The 21,463-nt window shown below is 31.8% G+C and overlaps 1 protein-coding gene and 1 long non-coding RNA gene across 4 annotated transcripts in view; one reads left to right on the top strand and one right to left on the bottom strand.

Moving 5' to 3' along the window:
* Positions 1-21,463, bottom strand: part of Cht6 (Chitinase 6) — a 140,962-nt gene that overhangs the window by 20,738 nt on the left and 98,761 nt on the right. For all 3 annotated transcript variants that reach the window (XM_076121353.1, XM_076121352.1, XM_076121351.1), the window contains exon 20: positions 3,747-4,023. In XM_076121353.1, coding sequence (XP_075977468.1) covers positions 3,747-4,023 — 277 coding nt within the window. The remainder of the gene's footprint in view (positions 1-3,746; positions 4,024-21,463) is intronic.
* On the top strand, positions 3,902-20,174 carry LOC142977465 (uncharacterized). Its single transcript, XR_012959702.1, has 2 exons — positions 3,902-4,042; positions 19,981-20,174. It is a non-coding gene; the product is annotated as an uncharacterized LOC142977465 (long non-coding RNA).

Genomic DNA, 21,463 nt, shown 5'->3' on the forward strand with positions numbered 1-21,463 from the left:
ATTTTATTGATTTGCTCTTAATCAATTTGACAAACAAGGACTTATTGATTATGACCCTTGCCAACTTTACAAATTTGCATAGTTGTTATAATGAATTTGCTATAATTTGTCATTTGTTTTGCACCCTGTAGTTGTGCATTAAGTATAGCAAGAATACACAAAGAATAATTTAACAATCTCCTAGAGTTTAATTGTTACAGATATTGAAAAACTCAATTAAAACTTTTCATGAGAATTTAGGGTCAGGAACAGCTACGCAAACGCTTTTTTCATTAGGCATTTAAGTGTCCTACTACCGAGTGATAACCTCATCTCTTTATTCTTTTTTCCTCAGCGTACGTTTTTGTCTTAACCTTCCTATCCTCTGTTAGAGACTAGTTTGAGTCTAGGAAGTAGACAAGAATCGATTAGTTTATAAGGTGGATGTTTTGCAGTAGTTTTCATAAATATATAAACTTTATCTATTACATAGGATATCTAACACCTACTAATAGTCCGAAAACCTGACCCTTCTTCTATTTTACGAGTTATTACTATTTTATTACGCAACTCCATAAATATTGAACAAAAAATCATACTACACAAAACTCCCTACAAATTCTTACTCCAATCCATAAAGTTATAAAGTAATTCCCGTGGCACCGGCCACTCGTCCATACAGCCTAGGTGTGCGACCTAGACATACCGGGGACGTTGTCCTCTCAGCAAACTTCCGCGGAGGTCGGCCGACCACTTTTATACAACATGCAAATACTCTGCTCAGAACTGGATCTTTGAACATTCTTGTTTACATTATTATTTCGGATTTATGAGAGATATTAATAATATTATAGTGTAATTTCAATTTTGTCTGAATAGTATGTCGTTCTGAATCTAGTTATATTCGATAAGATAATATTGATGATATTAGAGATTATAGTTCAGATACTTTGGAAAAAGTAGAGGTCTAACAAAAGAGACGATCTGATAAAATAAAAAGTCTTAAGACCATCTCTCTCTATCTATTACGCTTTATAATGTTGGGGTCAGCTGCCTTATACACTCTCTCAAAAAACCTTACTGCCATTGCACCATCAATTTAATGGTCAAAAACTAGAACATCCCTCAACTAAAAATACAATATTTATTTTTCTTTTATTTTATAGCAATAATAAAACTGCAGTAATTTATTTAGGAAATGATGTCATCATGATATTGAAACTAATTTAATTTATCGCATAAACAAAGGAATTCGTTCGTGTTGGGTGGTGAACTCGCGACACTGGCGATTATTGTCAAGGCCGATTATTTAAAACTGTCATGCCGTTTCCTTATGCATTTTCATTGATTCTACTGCGCTGTTAGATATAGAAATTATTTACATGAATGAATATGAATCGTGAAGTTATGTGAATGTTTCGTGTGATTCAAGAATCGATTACAAATGTGTTTTTGTTTTAATTTTCCAAGGCAAATTTACAGTAATTTTAAGAATTTTGTAGTCTAGTAAATGCCTCAAGAGGAAAGCTGTATCCTTACTGCTAGTTACTGAAATAAACCTGATGATGTCCATGCTACGTAAATATACTTATATTAATTGGATTATATCTCTGAGTAGGCCGGGGAACCAAAAAAATCCCGAGGAATTAAGAACCTCCTATTCTTGAAGTCAGATAAAGTTATGAAAAGGAGACTCTATGTAAAATTAATAAATACATTATAACGTAAAGTTTTTAAAGAAAATATGTATTTTCTTTACCATTCCATGTATGTCTTGTATGATGACAATTTACACACGATCATCTGATTCCAAACTGATCGGAGCTTGAATGTACTATGGTCACCATATTATAAAAAAGTAAAGTTTAGAGTCTGCTAAAGCTCTGCTAACTCCATAAAGTTTACAACCGTGAAGTTGAGATAACTTTCTTTTAGCGAGAGTGATTGATTTCACTTGTTTAATGTCAGCCGTCATGGTAGGTAAGTGATGGTGGGCAAAGGTTACAGTGAGAGGTACGCTAGTTTATATTATAACTAGCCCAGCAGTTCATATTAGTGTTATAAACTTTTGTTTGTAGTTACAAACAGAATGTTTTTTTAATTGTCCTTATTTTCAGATTCATGAAATGCTTAATAATTTATGTTATCCTATCTCAATCTCAGTGTATTGAAGCTCACACTAAAAACAAGATAGAATCAAAGAGATCAAGATGCTTTATAATGCTATTTATCCAAAGTAGCATGTTTAAAAGATGTGCTGTTCAAGTATCATTTTTAGCTGCTACAAATTTTTAAGACCATTAAAAAAGCAAAGATAATCAATATATACCTGTAAATACAACAAAACTAACACAATATACAATAGCAAAATCACCAATGAAAAAGCACAGATACTTCGCAAATTATTTCTCACACTTGAATGTGCCTCGAGCGACAATCGATCAGCAATCTCTTCGAACAATCACTAGTATTGACTAGAACTACGCACAGTGCGCGGTACCTTCTAAACACATAGCTTGATTACACCATCAAATCGTGATAGTTCGACCTTGGATAGTTCTCAAGCCTTAAGGGCTAGTACGCAGAAAAATACTAGTCAAACTGTTAACAGGTTTTGTCGAATTTTTTGCTTCTTATGAAATAAAGTTTGGAAGCCAAATAATTAAAATCAGATCATTTGGCACCTGTTTTAAAAATGTATATTTTATCACGTAGAGTCAGTAAAACCAATAGACAAAAAATCCGTCGTCAATACTTTTAATCACTTAAAAGTAATCTATTACTGAAAGTAATCTATTAGTCTTTCAGAGATATAGCGACCGAAATATTTTACTAAATAGTAATGGGCTTCAGTCCATCATTATAATAATATACGGAAACTGTATATTCCACTGGTAGAAAGCTATGCGAGGTATATTTTGACCGACAATGCATAGAGAATCTGTCAAAAACATTAACATTATATCTCGAGGTTTTCTGTCAATACAAATCAATTTTGAACTAGTCAATAGTTATCTGGAGGCAGTGAAACTAGCCTCTTAACTTTATATAACATGTAGCTCGTGTTTTTTTGCGTGAAATGCGAACTTTCTTGTTTGGTGCTATCGTTGTTATGTAACAGATCCGGAATACCTGCTCAAGCCTAAGGTTGGATTAGACATTTATGTACTATGGCATCTGTGAGGTAACAGTAAACAAGGAGGTTTTATTTTATAAAGAGGAAACGTAGAAAGGTAAGGAAATGTGTAGGCAGAATAAATAGGTCTAAGAACAATGTTAAGCTGTAAATATGTGAGGACTCCTTCTGGATTAAAATACCTTCAAGTAATACCTTCAAGTTATATATTTATTGGATAGGATGAATGCTCAAAAACGTGCTTGTTTAAGAATTCTTTGGATTGTTTTAGTAAATCTCATAGCGTGGGCGAATGAATACGACCACGCGACGAAAAGTAGTCAGCTTACAATCCAAAACAAAGAGTAAAATGAAATTACAAGCGACTCTTACGACAGTCCAATGTTTTTCTCACCGCGATAGTGTCAAACACACCGAGAATGATCTCGTGCACGATTACAATCATTACGTTTTCAATTTACACGTGATTACTACGAAATTACTCGCAATCGCAAGCTTCAACTATTAGAAAGTACACCACCAATACCAATGTCATATTTAATAGGTGAACCACCGCAAATTTCCCTTCAGCTTTCCATGGAAACTGTTATAGAGTTAAAACGTAAATAGCTTAGAGCAAAACCGGACTTACCATTAGCCCCTCCAATACGACGACGAGAAACAAACTTGCGACTCGGCGGCACCCGCTCATTGCGTCGCGCGCCGCCATTCAGTGCCGGACGTCGCGAGCTGTTCTCTATTTCATTTTTCTCAACAGTTTTCTCGAGATCTTTTCGCGATTTGAATTTTGAGTTCCCGCGTCTAGTGAACCTGTTTGTGGTGGTTTCTATGTTATCTGTGGTGACTGTTTCTGTTGTCTCTGGAGGAGCTGTCGCCTTTGTACGGCGAAGGAAATTACGCTTTACAGCCTGTGGACAAAAATAAACGGTTAGTAAATCTTTATTTTATTACTGAAGATTATTATGTTATGACTTAACCTGTAAGGAATGCTGTTTGTTTGCCAATATAAATGTATACCTATCGTAAGTCGTCACAATATCTCTATCAAAGTCTCGCTTTTATGCAAAATATTCGACTTGAACTTTGTGTTGCGCAATATTTGAACAGGTGAATGCACTTTTCAAAATACATCAACTTTATTAGAAACTTGCGATACAGTAAATAAGGTAGAAAGTTTCTTCATAGATCAAATAAATATTCGATGCTAAAAATGCATTTTCTGGAGTTAAATTGATTAGTCACAGCCAAAATCAATTGCAAAAGAATAATAATAAACAAGTAAATAAGTTTGTTTTTTCTAGAACTAATTGATAGTTTCATTGTCTGTTTTTTGCTATTTTTCGTGTCAAATCAGTCACGGTTTCGGTTTCACTGTAAATAACGTTATTTTATATTTAACTCGAAGGTAAAGTTTGTGGTTTTAGGATAATTCTAAACGTGGAAACGTAATATGACGATTTGCGGTTGCCTCTGCGGTTACAATAACTGAAGTGGAAAATATACGACCTGAATGATACACCTACGAGTGTGGGAATGAATTAATATTATATAATTTTATGTGCTAAGAAGAAACGAAGATAAATTGTTTTCGTTGCGTTATAGCAGGTTATTAAATTACTTGATAATCCTGCTATAATAGTCTGTTATAAGTATTTTAGGTCATATTCGTTAAATATTTTATTGACTATTGCCTATAAACCTACTACAGTAATACCTGTATGATAATCTTTTTAATAGAGCATTATAAACCTATTACAAAAAACATACCTGTTTGATTTTTGTAATAAAATAACATATTTTTTCATATGTATCTTATCGTGCCTTTATCAATAAGCCAAAGCCGGTAATCTAACGATTTATATTTTTAAACTGTTTAATAAATAATTCTAATGAACCACTATAATTAGTTGTCAAGCCAGAAAAAACTTAAAGTTATTTAACATACCTAAATTAATGGTATTTCTGGTTTACTATAAAAATATAATCAGTAAAAAAACCCTGCTAAAAACTTGTTTTAAACGAAATTAATTCCAATCACGTGTCGAGAATTCGTCAAAATATTTTAAATAGTGATTTAACCATAATTTATATTCAAATTACTTATGTAAGAACATAACGTAGGACCATAGTAAAGCGACCATAAATTATTTATTCAAATTAGTTTTTTTACATAGAGCATTCGAAACTTGAATATATTTTTTAAGTTTTATGGCTTCGCGATTAGTGGGTTATTTCTGGCCTATTCGATACCATAGACAAAACTACTTTAGGGCTCTTTAAATGTTTAATTTTTCTAAATTAATAAATACTTCTTCAAAATATATTTTCTTAGCATATAAACAGTATTTTCTCGGTTTCGAATATCAAGTGTCGTGTAGTAGTCGCACAAGTTCCGCGTTTGATATTGCATTGTGTTAGTCAATGGCTAATTAGCGGCTAATTAATTACATAAATGGACCGGCACGGTTCCCTCTGTACGATAGATAAATACATATGTGTAGCTCAATTAAGCATATAAACTAGGACTGGAAAGTCAATGCCCGATGTAATATCATGATGTTGAAAAAATATTATTTCTTCAGTATTGTTTAATTTATAACATCACTAAGCAATAGTACATCACTATCAATTATTGCGATTATTGGTTAACAATACAATGATTTAGGTATTTTTTAAATACTTATTTTACAATCGTATCAACTTTTTAAAAACCGGTAAATAACTTGTTTGCTTTAATTAAAAATGTTAGACTTGCTTTCGTCCATCTTGTTACGCAAAACATTTCTAATATTTAAAATTTAAATTCAAATCTTTCTACTTTAATATTTCACGGTGTTCATTTTTTATGTTAATTTTAGTCATTAACTTTTTTTTAGTTTCAAATCTCTTCGAAAACATATCTCTGGTATCTCGAGATGGGTTTTTAATTTACACAAAATAATGCTCGAAAATCTGGTTTGAACCCAATAATAATATTCATGGAAATAAGATACCTAAAGATTTATTTGTTATTCGCTTGGACAATATTAATTTGTGCTGATAAATACGCAATTTAAACCTGTTTTGAAATATTGTTTCGAATAATTAAATAAGTGTTTTAGTTTCCTTGTTAGTTACGTTTATTTTTTAAGAATGTAGTAGAATATAATTGGTAATAATTCAAGGCGAATTAGCTGTTTTTTGACATTCAGGGTAATCTAAAGATCTCCTAATCTTATTTCGCTATTCTTTATATAAAAAATACATAACTTGCATTAGTTTAGTTTATAACAATAGAAAAACAAACTTTTTGACATACATGTCGTATCTACACGAACCTGAATACACAATACACCTTTTTTGCGCCATTGCGTAAAAAAAAACATTTCATAATCTTTTTGCGTAACTACATAAATACTTAATTAATTTTTCTTTTTTTTTTCTCGCAGAATGAAACCGCAGTCCCATTCATACATTCGTTCATTCATGATTAAACATAAAGTGAAATCAAAATATTACGTTTGTTGAGATAATTAGTAGACGTTTTGTCTATGATTTAAATGACAGATCTCATGGTCGGTTGGCGCGTAAACTGCGCGTGACGCGGGAATTACTTTTGTGATGAACGGAGCGATATAGCGTTTTCAATATTCACGCTAGTGTTTCTATTTCACAAATAAAGTAATCTATGAAATTTAGTGTAAATTTTGTACGATACTTTTTATAATAGTTTCTTCGTTTAATATAATTTAAAGAAAGAGATTTTTGATAATAAAATGCCAAATATAATTAATTTTATTTCACACTTGAAAACAAGAGCATAAACCTAAGCATTTCTTTTCCTTTTAGAGATACAGACAGGAATTAACATATAATAGGACATTAGATTAGTAAAGTTAATATGCAAGATAAAGTTCTTAATAAAGTAAAGAAATATGCTAGAACATTCTCGAAACCGCTCAGATGTAGACATCACATTTTGATAGACATTGAGTAACCTGTACAAAAGCATGTCCTGTCACACGAAAGGATACCGTCGTTTAACTTAATGATTTCCTCTACCATTTGCACTAAAAACACATTGATGTTTGACGTCTTATTTGAGTTCAGATTACACATGAGATATTCTCAAATTGAGCAAGAATTTCGTGGGAGTTTTTCCGATGTCATCATAATTTTATCGACCTTAATACGATTTTTATGACACAGCGTTGTAAAAAGTATTATTTAAATACCTACAGCATATAGTCACGATATTCACACATATTTAATAGTTTAGTTATTTAAGTGGGTAAAAGAAAACTTGATTTTTTTACATGAAGCGTAAAAATTAGCCTTTAAAGCCTTTTATAAGTCTATTATTTAAAAAATATGTTTTGTCGTTTCTGAAATAAACGTAAATGTTACCCCTAAATAAACTAATTACAGTTCTTCGGATTCACATTATTTTATCTTATAATCTCAGATTCTCAAAATAAATATAACTATACTGAAATATGCGGAATATAATGTGACAACATAGGTCTCAACACAAAGATTTAAAGCTTAAAATCATAACCTAGATTCCAAAACGTGCAGTTTCATAGTGTACAGGAAAATACAGACATAATTAACATGCACCTTACAACCTTTATGACGTCACAATATTTTATAATACTCGCTATAACGCCATTTAAAACGTAAGGCCTCGGCACACCTCGTTTCGTTAACATAATTTATGTTTAATGAGTCATTTTATCAATGCAACGTAGTAGATGCATCGAATATAAATAACTTGGGAAACCTTGAAGATTGGACGTTGGAATTTGATACGTTTTACGATTTATCTCGTAAAATTGATACGATGTTATATTGCAATCATTTTTATTGTAATGGTCGGAAGGATACAATTATGATTCACGTTTCTGCCAGTTTTATAACTTAACAAGCTTTCCGCCCAGAGCTTTGCCCACGTCGAACTTTGCTACCTTGCGGGCAGAATTTGCTAAAATCTTCTCTTAGTGCTCCTCTTCATTCTCCATGGAACCTACGTGCCTAGTTTTAGCTTCTTGCGTTAGTCAGTCACTCACTCAGTAATGGAAGAGTTTGATATGTAAGGATATACTCATGAAGGTATATAAATTAACCTCAAGTTTGTCACTTTCTTGTTCTAAAATAGGGTACAATTACTTTGAAGCTGTTTCTTTTATAAATATGCTTAGTTCCGTAAGATCGCTCGTCCTATGTAACGTAACATAAGCCTTGCTTCGTGACAAACACATTATGATATGAATCTCTCAATCAAATTAATAAAACGTAGAAGAACTTTATAGTAGGCATTTATTTAAACTTAATTTTAATAAACGATGTCGTAAAAATCAAGTTATTAAAGTTAGTTTTGTTTTTGTTATGCCTAAGTGCAAAAAGAAGACCTTTTTTTTAAATACAAGCAGGCCATAAGGAGAGTTCTTGTTTCTAATCTTACAAACAAAACAATGACGAAAGTGTATTATTTTAATTCTCTTTTAGCCTTATTTTGACAAGACTAAAGGCATACTTACGTTATAGTAACATATTATGTGCCATATTTGTACATAAGTATGTCTTTGTGCGCATAAATGTGAGACGTTAAATACGCTATACTATGTCAAGCATAAACGACAACATTATTATTGTCAAAGGATTACAAGAATATTTAAACGTTTCAAAATGTTTAAGATTTATGTGATGTGATGACAGTTTAGTTTATTTTATTCAACGCAAATGCAAGGTTAAAGTAATCTACACCTAGTCGTAATCTCTTTAAAATTGCGCGCCAAACCTTCATTCATTCAGCCTAAGGCGTAGAATACTAAACGTCTGATGATAAATAAAATATTCCAATGGCAAACTACTGTTCGCAATTACAAAACTATTTTATAATCTTGTAGTACGATGATCATTTGTTGATCACCTTGAGCGTGTAGGCGATTATTACGGACACTTTACAAGAACATCCCACTGGTTACACCTACGTACTTAGAGCAAGGCTTTGTTTCTCGCTTAAAATACAACCTTCGTCGTAGATTAAATTGGCATGTGACAACATAACATCACACTTTGCTATTAGTCTGACAAAGTTTAAATAAAAGAACATGATTTAATTGGCTGAATAAGAAGTTATCTTTGCTTAACTATGGTAGATTTAAAAAAACTTTAAATGTCAGATTTTCCCGCGAAAATCGTTTTAACTTTAGTAGTTGTTTGTGCCGAAAGCTAAAGTTTATTGTTGAATTATAAGTTAAGCTTATCATTATATAAATTCTTAACGTGCCAACCCAGATCAGGTTATGTTAAGTACATTTTCAATGGGCAAAATGGCCACCCAGTTACCTACTTCTTAAAGCAGTTGTAGAATATTCTACACCTTAAGGACATCTACATAACAGATTATTTTAAGCCTCTTGAGCGATAAATAAAACATTGACAAGAATAATAATTGGTACCGGTCTTAAAATAAGATAAAATATTCTTAGTACAGTGTATCATTAATCTTTGTTTTTGTCAACCCATCAAAACAGTTTTGTCGACCATATTGTTTTTTTATTTCTGCTATACTTAAGAGAATATTAAACAGCAGATTGACGATATTTTAAAATGAGTTGATGACGATTAATATGCCATTTGAGGGTCATAAGGAAAACATGAAAAAAGCTATAATAACGACGTATTAAAGACAAAATTAACCACTGCAAATTACAGCATCAAGTTCACAAGAAACAAACAAAAACGCGGAAACCATTTTGTTTTTCTTGATCGTCCTGACCTGATATTGCGATGTTTGTAATTATGTTGGTAGCATTGGTCGCCCTTGTGTTGCCATAATAGGTATGAAGATTGTTCGGATCACGGCGAACTGGGTGTATGTGTATTAAAAGAGTGCGTCTTATGAAATACTTGTACTTGTTTGTATATGGCATTGTCAAGAATGCTGTTCTGTTTCCTTATGGCGTTCAAGGCTTTTGAAATACGTAGATTGATCCCTATGTAGACCACAAATTGATATAAAATAAGGTTTAAAAAAAAACAGTATTGAATCAGAAGCAGTTATTTTTTATCCGGAAAATAGAAAAAAAATCTCTTATTATATTATCGTTGCTTTTACTTATACGAGCAATATGAGCATGCACGATCAGAGTTCTTGAATCAAAATATTGTTGATGTATGTACCCCATATTATCATCCCTATTATACCCGAAGGTGAAGGCAGAGGTATAAGAAAAGCACTTATGGCATTAACAATGTTAGTCCCATGTAAATAATCCTATTAACGAAATTCGTAAAAAATCGCGGTTAAATTGTGAAGTTACTTAGCACATTTATTTCAACAAAGTAACCAAGGCTAATTTTAACCTATTGCGAATTGGCAATGTCCCAAGTCGTATGTAATATGTTGAACACATGTAAACACCATTACGAATGCGTAAAAACTCCGTGATCGGAATTAAAAAACAACATATCGAGTTAAAGGTCATATCAAGTTCTGAATACACAATTTTATTGCTTTGAAAGACGTACAAAGAATCCTTAATGGGCACCTTTTGTTTTTCCTGGTAGTGGAAATAACTTGTATGAATTGCTAGCAAGCTTTGTAAAACTATTAAGAATAAATATATAGAAAAATAAACCTTAATGTCCGTATAAATATTAGTTAACATATTTAGAATTCTATGTGATATGCTTTAACTTCGAAAACATTTAACTTGTAACAAGTTATTTCAGCTAAGTCTTTATTTACCTAAGTACTTAAAATATGAACAGAATATAAACTATTCGATTTATTCATTAAATGGTCCACTCTGTATATGATATCTTAATAAGTTATTGGATATACAAAAAGTAGATAATTTTTTTGAATACTTAAAGTCCTGAAATTTAGAACTTTTGACTACGCATTCGTATTATAAATAAATAAATAAATAAATATTATTGGACAACTCACACACGGTCATTTGATTCCAAACTAAGCAGAGCTTGTACTATGGTAACCAAATAACTGATAAACATACTTATATACTTCTAAATACATACTTATATAGATAAATTGACAACCAGGCTCAGAACAAATACTCGTGCTCATCACACAAATATTTGTCCCGGGTAGGATTCGAACCCACCACACGCGGCGCTACGGTTGTTGCGGCGAGGTGACCGCTTAAACCACTGCGCCAAACGTGCAGTTATATTATATTTCTGTTTTTTTTATTAGTTTATGGTTTTTCCCTCAATAATAAAGTTTCCTAGACTATGTTGTTCCAAGAAATGTTGTAACGAAACCACGCATATTTTCCTCAAGACATCTCAGTTCAAATAGGCATGAACTTCACAAATATGGAGAGACTCGAGTGAGGTTATGTTCCGCGACTAGATCTCCTAACTTGGTTGTATCAAAGTGCATCTTGTACGAGGATGTTAAACCTCTTTAGTATAAAGATGTAGAGTGTATTTAGATGATAGATACATTAAGTTTTATGTTGAGTGCATGGTGTACTTATATGTGTGTTATAATCTATTTAAGAGCTATTTTAACTGTAAATCATTATTATGTCTTAATACTATAAATGGGGGGCCATTAACTATCAGCTTGTGTACTTATTTAAATTTCTTTATATATTAAATATATTTTGTACCTACTGTACTTAAGCTACAAAAATAATATTATATCGGCAGTAACATGAAAACTAACTACTAACAAACTAGAACTAAGATTTTACGATACACACACTATGTTAAAGTAAAATAAACAAATAAATTAATAATAATATATTGACCAATGATTTATTATCAAAGATTGACTGAGCACCTAAGTGTGAATCCTTAATAATGTACATGAGTGATATTTTTCTTGAAGGATATATCAAATAGCGTTTATCTTCAAACAACAATACGTGATTGAACGGATGACCTTGAAACAATAATACTGTATTTACTAAGTAACATCGTCCTTGTGTTGTAACTTGGGTCAGCAGAAGTGTCAGTTTTGTGAAATATCTAACAAACTGTTGATAATTGGTGATTGAAGTTCATGCTGATAAATGTGTTTGTAATCATTGCTACATTGGCTAGTTATCTGTGAATTTAGCTAGAGAGAAAATTGCGCATTTTGTTCCATCACGTGATTCAAAAATAATGTATTGAAATTGTTGTTCTTGAGTGTGGGTGACTGTTGGAAAATGTAGAGTATATAAGCCTAAACAAATTAAAATTATACATAGATGGCAGCAGTGACAGAAATTAAACGAGAAAAGCCTCTTTTTCTTTATTTGGCGAAATCCCAATCTTATATTGAACTCCTTTAAATAATGCTCTAGGTTATTAACGCCTAGATTTTAGCAAATGAGGACAATAGCATAACATAACCATAAATATGAAATTCCATAAAGTAATACATGAGTGACTAAACGCGGTAATATCTAAATCGAATACTTTGTGCATGACATGGAACGTTTCATATTCATTTACCTATGACTAACACATAGCATGAACTCTACGCTCATAAGAATAAGGTTGATTTTAGCAAAGCAGAATAGTTTCAAATCGGCAAATCAATTTGAAACATGTGTTACTCCGTATAGAAATATAAGTTCTATAAATCGTTTAGTAGGTTATGGTTATAAACACGTAACGATAAAGTGGAACGTTTTGATCATAGTTTCGATTGACCATAACAAAAAATGGCATGACCATAATAATGTTAATAAAAAACTTGTCAAACCATGCGATATGGTGATTGGGACCGAAACGAATCGGTAAAAAATGTTGCGTGATTTATTATGTTGGTATTTCCTTGAGGGCAGGAGAACTACCTAGTGTTACTGCGAAATTATTCTCATTCAGAATGGCGAGACAACACATTAGTTTTCAATTTTATTAAAATTTGAGCTCTGTTGCTTTATAAAAAATACTAGGTACTTTTCTTATTTTATCAACTATTTTTTGGCAATTTATCGAGAACATCTCTACCTATAACAAAGATGTACAGATTGGATGATAATATCTTGAATTCCTTTTAATATTCGTTTTAAGTCATTTAAGGTTCATTAATACCAGCCAGCTGGCCCTGAAAAAGTAGAGTATGAGTCTATTCCTTACACACTCTTACTTCAATCGAATTTTCGGTATGTTCCCAGTGGTCACCTCTACGCTGTCACCCCGGGGTGACAACTGGGAATTTTCTTCCTACTTTTATTCTCAGTTGTCTCCCCGGGGGACAGTGTTAGAGAGGACAACTGGTAATATACCTAATTTTCTTACAGTAAAGACCTCAGCAGACATTATTTACCAAACAAATTGCTAATTAAGTTTCACGTAATACACAGAAAACTTCTTACTATAATTACAGCTTAAAATGAATTTTGTTACATATTCATCGTAACGTCTCCATATATGTTTATTGAACTCATTTTAATACCGTGTTGCATAATATTGGCATGAACAAGACGTAAAAGGATCGATCCGTTTCACGCAAATTGCAAATATGGTAGACTAATTTCTACAAAATGTTATATAAATTATTCAGTGACTTTTACTTTAAAATGATACATATCTTGTGTGAAGAAATTATAATGAAATTATATAATTTTACATTTCTAGATCATTAAAATTTTAGGTCTTACTAGCTGTTTTGACAATTCGCAAATAATAATGTAGAGATTATTTGATTATTGTTATCTTTGAAATGATTAAAGTAGGTGTACACAAAACTACGAAAAAAATCTGAACGAAAAAAGGCTACGGAATTTAGTTTACAGTAAAAAAATATATAATTTCTACGGTAATAAAGGACATGTCGTTTTCCGTTGGACCCAAAATAAAAAAAGTAAAAATAAACAAAATAAACTTTTATCTTGTGTAATTTTTATACAGCTGAGAATCACAATCGTTCATTTCCAAGTAGCTTAGTTAAATAAATCTAAATGTAAACACAACTAGTTTCTGTCACGGCATAGTTGGGATACCAGTGTCGGTGTGACACCACACGTGGGCCTTGGCTTGCTTTGTTATGTATGTAGTATATTAACATATTGTATGCATTATGTTGGTACTACATGCCTGATAGGTTAGCCTATTTGATTTCTAGTTAAGACAAGACGTATCGTGTATGGGTTTATGGGTTCTAAGGTTCAAACTTTAGTCTTTTATGGTTTGTTAGTGCTACGGAATTTATACGACATTGAATATACATATTTAATATTACGCGTTTTTACCACAGGCATAAGTAGAGACCAAAGAACGCTACTTGGTAATATCTTTACAAACTTCCATTGCTTCATTCACATTCATGTATTTTGTCATGCTGCTTTTGTGTCAAAGCCTAAAAGTCAGCCCGGGAATACGGACAGAGTAACCTGCACTCAGACGTCAGGCATTCGAAGGTAAAATGCGTGTTCGCGTTATTTCCAGTATTCTAATATATGTATATTGTACATCCAACCCGAAAGTGTATGAGTTATAAAAGCGTATCAGATGAAGGACTTTTGAATTTATCAGATTATTAGGTATTATAGATACTGATTAATGAATCATAAACGAATGATTTAGTTCATATGAAAAAGGTACAAAATTACACATATAAAGTTTTCGCGGAATAAACGTCTTTAAATTTCCAAGTAGTATGCATGTCTATATTAGTTGTATTGCCGTATTGCACATCTTCGGTACATGATGGGTGTACGACTATTGAGCAATATAATACATGTAAGTGGACCCTCAGTTCCGCTCAACTGTTACTGCCGGTGACTCACGGAGTTACGGCGCGTTGACTAATGTTCCTGCTATCAGATTTGTATGTATGCTAATTGGTTAAATTTTAATATGGTATTATGTACCTTTACTATAAATACTTAGAATATTTTCTGCGTAGGACGTTTTGTTCTTTAGGTACATGATTGTGATTTTGATAGTAAAGTTGTTTCGATAAACTCTGCTTAACGCATGCAATTAAATAAAAAATTGCCGATTAAAAAAATATTTTTTTAGCCCTTTCCTTTATACCACTTTTTTTCATTTCTTCTTTTTTCAATTTTCATTTATTCATTAGTATAGCAACATTATTTTATAAAAGAAATTCATGTTTAAAACATAAGTAAAATGCTTCTAAAAATAAATAGTTATTATTATGTAGATTACTAATTTAAAAGTCTAATTAAATAAACAACGTGAAATTGCAATTATCTTGAAGATAAAAATAAAATGCGGATGTTTGCATAAAAATGTTAATAAAATAACAGCATTGGAAAGTGCTGTAAAATTCAATTTAACGGTTTACAACTAACAATGTACACAAGGTACTTTCATTTTTACAGTGAGTTGAAAGAAGCAATGATTTCTGAACGAAAATTTGCATTAGGTAAGGTTGGTAACAAGTTTGACATGTTAATTTTGGCGCCAAAACAACACGAATATATTTTTTCTTTTTTTTAATGTCCTTTTGACTTAATGTTATGTTTCTTTTTTATTTTAGGTTGTGTATCCGACTGCTAAAAACGAGATCCCGGGTTCTATTCCCGGGTTGGACAGAGTACTATTCACTCATTTAAGATTAATTTATTACACAATAGTAGCTCGGAGTTTGGTAACGACAACGGTATAAGACCAAACTCCCCCTATTACATGGGACTAATATTGTTAATGGCACCTGTGCCTACTCCTTCGCGTAAAACAGGCGTTAAGTTTGTAATTCTCGTATTTAAACTAAAATAAAGGCGTGTCTGTGTAGGGATTACAAAGAAAAACGAGTTTTCAGTATTCACGTAATAAAGCTGGCTATTCACACAGGGCGTGTCGACACGTCTCCTATTTGCGTAATAAGTTGCGACAACGACAAAAAGTCGCAGTGTTTGTGATGAGCTTTCTATTTAATTGGTTGTTAGGTCATTTTAACATTAGTATGTAGTATACCAATATTTAGTATGGAGTATTGATTTTTGAGGTTAATTTGTTCAGTAACTAAAGTGTGGTTTTGTTAGTTGACAGATTCAATTATTGAGATAGAGAAAATGTTGAATGGTTTAAAATAAATACTGGCACTTATTATATGATTGATTGTATCATAAGTATTGGTATGTGTATTTAAAAGAGTCGTGACTCATTTGATACGATTATTATGTTTCATTTTTTGTTCTTATAGCTACTGGCAAAAAACGTATTTTATCAGATGACATTCTGAAACACCTTTAAGATCTCATTACCGAAAATTAAATCAAGTATTCACATTATTTTGTCTTAATTTCGTCTAGCGAAATCTAATGAATACCATCATAGTACCCCAACTCAACTTCTGAATAAAAAATTGATCAAATTTGAACGTTACGGTTTTTGGGAAATTTTGGGAAAAAGTACTTTACTACCAGAGATAGGCACCATGCAAAAGTAAAAAGCCTGATCATAGATTAAAAACGTAGGTCTCATAATAAAATGCATAAATAATACTATGTTACTCCGATAAAGCGCTTGATGCAGGTGTAATAGCCATTGGTAGGTAATAAATTAACAGTCGTGGCCGTTGAAAGGTCGTGGGTTCAAAGCCCAGCTGTGGAACTATTGTTAGCACATGTCCGTTTAGAACTTTGTTTGGTATGTGAAGTGATTTGCGTTTTGAATGATTACATTCAAGTCATAAATCTAAAAATTACGCTTACTTAGAAAATAAAATAATAAAATATTGTCGGATTATTAAAGTTATTGGCATTCTTATTTTTAAATTTCAATTATAAGTTGTTTTATACTAAAAAGAACGGCTAATTTGACAGTTCGAAATTAACTTTGACGTTTAGTTTTCAATACTAGTAATAGTAGTTTTGACTGCCTTCGTGGCGCAGTGGTTTAGGTCGCCACGCCGACACCACTGCAACGGGAGGTCGTGGGTTCGATTCCCACACGGAGCAATTATTTGTGCGATCCACAAATAATTGTTTCGGGTCTGGTTGTGCTTTGTGTCCGTTGTTTGTATGTTTGTAATAGTCCCCGCGACACAAGAGCAATTCTTAGTGCGGGAGTTGTCTTTTAAAAAAAAAAAAAATAAAAATAGAGAAACAAAGTTGCAAATTTTTTGCTTAGTCGACTATGAAATAACTTTCTCTAGATAAAAAGTCTTCAGTTACGTTACAAGTCATTTTATAAGTAAAGTTAACTCAGTATATTTACATAGTCAACATTCTTTGAGCAATACACACCACTTAAAGATATGTGGTAAGCAGACTACATATCTCAGAGAGCGCATATTTCCCAAGCCATTACGCAATTATATTTAACCCAATTCATCTAGATTTACTCAACAAATAACTTTAAAAGTGCAGGAAACATGTTATATTCAAACTATTTGCATCCAACCATAGATAAGTATACAACCTATTTAAGGAAGACCATAGACAAAGCGCGCGAAAATTAATATTTATCATGAGGTATGACAACAAAGTCCTTTTAGTCTTATTTAGGTCGAACTGCAAATATTGCATAAGTCATTACCTCACCGGTAAATGTAACAAGAATGTGAACCAGTTAATACACGATTATGACCGGTTATTCCGCGAAATTGCCGGGTCTGCAGAACGGAAGCGGAAACACGTTGTGGCAATGTTCTCATGAGTTTTTTGCACGGGTAATTGCGAATTATCATATAAACCCGTTTTGTTTTGGTTATTTTGAAATAAAGTGAAAGAGAGTTTTGGTAATCATAATTTGATGGTATGATTATGCATTTTGCACAGTTTGGAACAAGTTTTGGCGTAAAATTAACTTTGGAACCGTAGAGCAAGATAGATAGATAGAAGCAGAAAATCTATTAAGCCTTTTTTAAATATCAATAATTTCTCTTTCATTAAACTACATCTAGCCTACAGTAAATTAAAGTTATCAATGAGTATGCAAAATAGAAAATCCGCCTAGAAAAGTGACGTAATACAACCACACTTTTCTTAAATCGTCAACAACAATTTTCGTAATAGCTCTAACTTGTCGTGTTGAGTTCAAATATTTGAATATATTAAAGATCTTGGTCAATATTGATTCTTTAAACAATGGTAGTGGAATGATCTCCCGCCCACATCGTTACGTAACGAATATTTGTACTTGGTTTACTACTGGATTATTTCAGATTAGAATATTGTTCGTAGTAGGGTTTTAATAAAGATTATTTTTCAGTAGATTTGATATATGTAACTTTTAGCTGTGAATATTTGTGAAATTTCGAGTACATTCTCTGGGTAAGATACCTAATTAGATTTCCAAAAATAGTTGTAGTTTTAATGTCACTATATTCACTCTCTATGCTATTACACAAAATAATTCTTTACGAAAAGTTGATGTATTTCTTACATCTGTTATTGACTTCATGAGGAAAAATACTTATTATACATAAAAATATTATTAATGAAGATATTATGATAGTTCTGGTTTTAACCATTACTACAGTAACACTTCAGTAGGTATAAAAAGTGGTCTACTTCAAATTAATTAGGTATTCTAGTAAAAAATGCGTGACTTATTTAGGCTTTGCGTTGATTGACTGTTTGACACTTATTGACACTTCGATTTAACAGTTGAAGGCAATTAAACCACTAATTAAGTTGATAATTACGTTTTTTACTCATACTGTCGTATCGTACATTAAGTTTTTTCGGCAAACAAATGTTCTAGAAAAAATAGAATATAAATAAGTTTCTTTAAATCTTTTTTTGTGTTATTTATTTTTATTTGTTATGTCTGTTGTGTTATTATTATTTTTGTAATAAATTTTATCGACTAGCCACGCGAGCGTTATAGTCTTTTTTCTAAATACTATAATAACACGAACAAATATTTATTTTCATATGTTTGGAAAACCTGATCAGCGCATTTGAAATCAGATCTACTTTTTTTTTAAATTTCCATAGCTACGTAAATAAGCAACATATATATCGTTGGTTTATCAGACTTTAAATGTATTTCCTATTAATTTCTTTGATAAGTTTTACAACTAACTTAATCTTAACTTGTTAGAACTTTTTGCAACTATATTTATTTCTTTTGATGTGACTAACAGCCTATTCGTTTAACTGTAACTCAAAAAACATCAGATCAAATTTTCATTTAACGTACACAGTTTTAAACCTAAAACAATTTTGTAAATTCCACACACATTACCGTAATGTATATAAACATTATAGACCTAATAAAACCCACCGGGCGTAACATGTTAATAAGTAAAATCTAAACCCATCATATTACTAATTACGGTTCAAATCAGTAGATGACATAATGATTGCATAACAGCTGTTAAACATGTAATTTATAACGACATCGGTGGAGAAAGCCGTTTTCTCTCGGATGCTGTGCGCACCTAGCCTCGCTGCCATCTTGCCTGCGTTGTGCGCAAATTAGACAGATTCGTTTTATTGAGAGAGTTATTGATCGATTTAGTGAGAGGCTGATGTTTGTACATTTGATACTGTGAGAGAAATTCGATACGCGATTAGAAATGTTTTGTGAATTGAAATTGATTTTTCCTTTTTTTAAGCTGTTAAAGAATTCTTTGGTTACTTTAAAACATATTTGGATAAAAAAATAAGAATAGAGTTAAGTTAAACTATCATGGCAAAAGCTTAGATTTAAAATGTTCTAGATAATATGACTTTAAACACAGGTCAATTGATAAAATCACCGTTTTTGAGAATATGAAACTACGTATAACTGTAGAAGTGTCAAAGATCCCTGCCCCTTGACCCTTAGATTAATTGATTAATAATCTCAAGCACAATTTCAATCATATTTGTTTTACCTAAGATTTGACCCGAACAACACCTACACATGGACCAAAGGCCTCGGTTCAAGTACTGAATAAGTAACTTAAATTTTCACAATATTTAAATGAATATTTTCTCTCGTTACAGATATCAAGATGGAAGCTGGATGAGCCAACCAAGAGACCAGGTCTTCGAACCTGGTGATGATGAACTAATCAAGAGAAGAAGCACAAAATAAAGAAGACTGATGGACTACCCAGGAGCTGCAGAAGTAGAAGAAGAAGATAGTGTTCTCCGTTTGTTGAGAAGAATGACATTGTAAAATAAACTGAGTCAATTTGCGCGTTTCCTTGATTCACCCCAAACCTTACTACCTTACTTTATGACTATTGAAACAAACTCTCTTCTATAGATAGACAAGTACGCCATAGACTTAGATTTTACAAACCACTTTTCTTTAGAAATAGGAAGAAACTATAAAAAGCAAAAGCTGAATAAGAAGCTTTGCTAAGAAGCCTTCATTGATTAAAAGTAATGTAGAGTGTTAAACTTTACACGTATGAATCTAAAATAAGCCCATTAAATGCCGACATACAAGAAAAAGATTTTCCTGATTAACAGTTTACCATGACATAGGGTTAAACCCTATTTACTTAAGTATATAAATAATATACTCCTTTGCTATTCAGAGAACAATCCAGCTAAGGGATCACCTAGTTATGTAACTACTGCTTATTGAAATCAAGTACTTCATAATCACACAAATATTTGTATAGTTTCGGAATCAAACTCACTACATTCGACCACACCGGACAAGGCACTCTACCATATCAATTGCAACAGCCAATTATAATTCCAAAACCATACACCACGATACATAATTTATAAAGATTTTCTAACCAGTCATAAACACATCTATTTATCACTAAAGAGAAATCGTCTCATAATAGCTACAGCTATTTTGTATGCATCGTTAAACCGGCCCAGCAAGTAGGGCAAGATGATACAACTAGTATGCTGTGATTTAATTTACGTAAAGCTTTAGAATCATTTGCATATAACCTTGGGATGTGAGATTAGTATTCATAATGGAGTAGGCGTTGTAGTTAATAGTTTTATGATTTTATCGCGATAGAATCTAAAATTGTTTGGTTTCCAAATGTGGAGGTACGTTAGAAACTAGTCACTAGTAAAGTTAATTACTGATAAAAGTTTATAGTAGTTCTATTGTTTTAAATAATAATATATTACTGCTATCACCACATATTTATTCAAAATATTCTCAATAACATTTTTTAGGCGAACAGCACTCGAACTACGTAGTGTAGTTTAATTCTAGAAACACATAATCAGGATAAAAATATTGGTAGTTAACCTATTAGAAAGAAACTTTACATCATGAATTTCTCAGTAAGAGATTCTAAATGGTTAAAATTGCTGAAGCTTCTCTGAGGTAGGTTACTGATAGACATATGTGCCTGTAAAGCTATTTATGTCTTCTAGGATAAGACTACCAAAGTATTGCTTTCATTATAATTCTAAAATTTGAAATAATATCTACAGAATAGCTTACGTAGCCTTAATTATAAAGGTCTTACCGTCGGTTTCTGAGGTACATTTAGCGATAGTT

Source organism: Anticarsia gemmatalis, chromosome 13 (genome assembly GCF_050436995.1).
Source record: "Anticarsia gemmatalis isolate Benzon Research Colony breed Stoneville strain chromosome 13, ilAntGemm2 primary, whole genome shotgun sequence".
Taxonomy (NCBI): domain Eukaryota; kingdom Metazoa; phylum Arthropoda; class Insecta; order Lepidoptera; family Erebidae; genus Anticarsia; species Anticarsia gemmatalis.